Raw genomic sequence first — 3,486 nt, 5'->3', positions numbered from 1 at the left:
ATGTTCACTTTCTCTTTGAGCAGCATCTGAAAAAAATATCTGTCCTCAAGGATACTTTTGGTCTTTGAATCACATAATTTTTGCTGACGTGTAATCTATGGGGTCAAAGACAGACCACACCCACAATGTTGTCTTGACAGCACTTTTTTAAAAGGCTGCCCTATTCCAAAGGGAGAATCGACTGTAAGACCATCCATCATATTACTGTGGTCAGTGGGCGAACTGGCTCCCCTGACAGAGGGTTCCCGAGGATGGGACTCAGATCTGACCTTTGCCCAGCAGGGCCTTTATGAGTTATATACTTCTATGTCATACTGTACTGTTTGTTTGTTTGTTTGTTTGTTTGTTTGTGTGTGTGTTTAATAGGGTTAGGTTTAGGATTAAGGTATGTGTATGTTATAAAGACATGTGTGTAGTATTCAACAAGGATTCCTATAACACCTTCATCAACTAAATGTAATTTAATGTCAACATCCATAAGCACAGTGACACACAAACTAGCAGTTGTTGACATAAGCCTTCGTAAAATGCTTATGCATTCCTTATAAACATGTTATGTATGGCATACGACTGTGATCGTTACACCGCGGCCATAGAAGGTGTGATAACAACAAAAACACCCACCAACCCCATTCAGCCTCACAGAGGAAGATGCTATATTCATAATATCCAACAGGGGCTTCGACCATCAGTTGGATGTGCAAGGGTTAAAAGTCATTGTTTTGGGGCTTCGCGAGTTGCGCAGCGGTCTAAGGCACTGCATCGCAGAGTTTCAGCATCACGACATCCTGGGGATCTATCCCAGGCTGTGTCACAGCCCGGCCATTACCAGGAGTCCCATAGGGCGGCGCACCTATTGGCCCAGCATTGCCCGGGATGGGGGAGGGTTTGGCCGGGGGGGCTTTACTTGGCTCATCGCACTCTAGCAACTCCTTGTGGAGGGCCGGGCACCTGCAGGCTGACTTCGATTGTCAGTTGAACTGTGTTTCCTCTGACACATTGGGGGGGGGGGGGGGACTTACCAGAGCCAGTGGTTCCAGGATGGGTCACCTCCAGGTACACCTCGAAAGTGGCCTCAGGGTTGTCCCTGAAATAGAGGGCAAAGGTCAGCCTCTAGTCAGCCACAGCAACCAGACCTAAATGCTCTTCAGTGACAAATGGTTGTTCAAACGCCACACAAAACTCTGACCTTCAATACGATTTGATAACATTTCAAAACAGCTACAGTCTGTGTGTGGGTGAAAAGTATCAAATATAAATCTTATCAAATGTCTGCTTAATAATGTAACAACCACAACCTCAATCTGAGTACACAGCCTGGTTGCATATATTGTATGATCAGTCAGCATTGTTTTTTTTTTTACTTCCTCTAAATACTACAACGGTAAGGAAGTGACATTCTAGACCTATTACCGTGAGCAACCCAGGTTATTACTTTCCTTCTCGCCCAACTTCCAACAGTAGCCATAACCCAAATAAATAGAAAACAGGTTAGGCATACTTATGATTCACGTTGTAACATTATATGGCTATAGGTAGGGTGTCCAATTAAAAATGCATATTTTGATCAATGGGTAATGTAATATGTTAATTGTGTAGATAGTCCTCTAAGAAAATCAATGGTCCAAACCTCAAATCTGGAAAATAGCATGGCGTCAGCTAGGCTGGATGTTGGGTGAGAATTAAAGCTACCTGACAGGCTCACCATTGAACTCGTTATCCTTCTTCTCCAATCCGGAAGAAGTAAAACAATATAGTGGTAAGATAGATATCGATTTTGAGACATGACATGTAGAATTTTCATATTTTAGTATGCGCTGGACATATGAATGTGAAGTTCCTGTTCTTTTTCAAAGACTTCTCACAAAAACAAGCATATCTCTGTGAAATGTCAACGGTGCACTGAGCATACCACAAGCTTTTTATTTTCAAAGCCTTTTACATTTAATTCAGCTCGTGTCATGCCGCTTTTGCTATTTGCAACCCATGGAAACAACTTGAAAGACAATGACCAAACAATGTAAAATCCTCAAAAGTTTTGGTGAGAAAGCTGCACCGCTCTGTCCACAGACCTTGTGCTTATCATTGAATGTATTAGGTTACAAAATCCACTTTTTTATATATAATGTTAATGATACGTTAGAGAAAGACCTTACTGATCAATTCAGAACACAAAGAATCAGATTTGTCCTGCTAAAATGTATTTTATAACATAAGGAATTGAAATGTCATCAACAAAAGGGCATTTTCGCCCACTCTGGGCAAAGTGGGTGGGTACACTAACACAGGATACATTGGTGTCACTTTTACAGGGAACTATCTTCCACAGTGAAGGAAGAAGGGTAAGGGAAGTGTTTTATTGGACACTTGCCATTTAAATGGAAAATATAGTACAGTAGGCCTATAGGGCAAAATAGCCTAAGATTAAGTGTACTTTCAGTAATATAATACTTCACAAAGGCCATAAAACTACCACAGTAACATGGTGTTCTAATAAGAGGCAAAGTAACTTTGGTTATCTGAAATAAAAACAAGATCATGCCTTTTGGGTTTTAACACAAGACACTGATATCATTGACAGAAATAAGGGCATCTGTTGTAACATGACAGTTATTGTTTTACTACCATTGGATGAGTTTGGTGCAGATCTAGGCTACTGTAAGTCAACGGACATGTCATTGAGTAGCCTATTCATACTGCATCAGAAAAGTCCATATAATTAACTTTACAGGTCACCTGCATAGTTGCCACACATAGGCTAGGCTACTGTAGCCTATTGTACCGGAAGCACAATGTAAAGTTACCCTTGTCCATTTCAGTGATACATGACAAGCAATACAATGTAGCAATTGTAGCTGGCACCATTTTAATGACGGGCGGAAAGGCTATTGTATCAATACGCCAAAACATCGGTTCATTCCGCAATGGGCATGTTCCAATACATTGAACTCATTCCATCCACAGAACATATGCCCTGTAGGCATGGATGTGGTGTAAAACCGGTTACATAAATAGACCAACCCTGTCTGCCTCAAATGTTTACATTCCCTTCCATACATTGTCGAGAGCTAGACAGCGGGGCATATTGAGAAAACAGAGATGTGTGCATATCCATAGTTGAGTTCTCTGCATACAGTATGTGTGGCATACTCTCATTGATGAGCAAATATTACTATTTTTCACTAAATGCTCAATGTTCCGGTAAACAAGTCGTTCAGTCTGTCGCAACAAGTCCGGGCCTTGCACTGCCTCTCGCTCCCTCCCTCTTAACTCGCGCAAACAATGTATCCTATTAGCATTTGGGAAACAAGGGAAAGGAAAAAAGAAACTGCTCTTACTTGATACGGGACCCCATTTTTATGTCTCACAGTGTCCAAGTCTAGTGTCGTTTATATGGGGCGTTGATCCGTTTTTCGAGGGCTATTTTTCTGATAGCCCGTCAGAACGTCCTGGGTATCGCCATGGTCTCCTCGAGCGGATCACGCT

At 41.8% G+C, this 3,486-nt stretch overlaps 1 protein-coding gene across 4 annotated transcripts in view; it reads right to left on the bottom strand.

The window, feature by feature from the left end:
• The window catches only part of LOC139408363 (DENN/MADD domain containing 1A), a 160,487-nt gene extending 157,001 nt beyond the window's left edge, over positions 1–3,486 (bottom strand). For 3 of the 4 annotated variants that reach the window (XM_071152149.1, XM_071152148.1, XM_071152151.1), the window contains exons 1-2: positions 3,339–3,483; positions 1,023–1,087 (exon numbers count right to left, since the gene is read on the bottom strand). In XM_071152149.1, the coding sequence (XP_071008250.1) occupies positions 1,023–1,087; positions 3,339–3,355 (82 nt within the window). In that variant the 5' untranslated portion in view covers positions 3,356–3,483. Of the gene's footprint in view, positions 1–1,022; positions 1,088–3,338 lie in introns of all 4 variants that reach the window. The other variant, XM_071152147.1, reaches the window with a different exon arrangement.

Source organism: Oncorhynchus clarkii, chromosome 5, assembly GCF_045791955.1.
Source record: "Oncorhynchus clarkii lewisi isolate Uvic-CL-2024 chromosome 5, UVic_Ocla_1.0, whole genome shotgun sequence".
In the NCBI taxonomy this organism is placed as follows: domain Eukaryota; kingdom Metazoa; phylum Chordata; class Actinopteri; order Salmoniformes; family Salmonidae; genus Oncorhynchus; species Oncorhynchus clarkii.
Note: the sequence above shows the minus strand (reverse complement) of the source record. Positions and strands in the feature narration are given on the sequence as shown.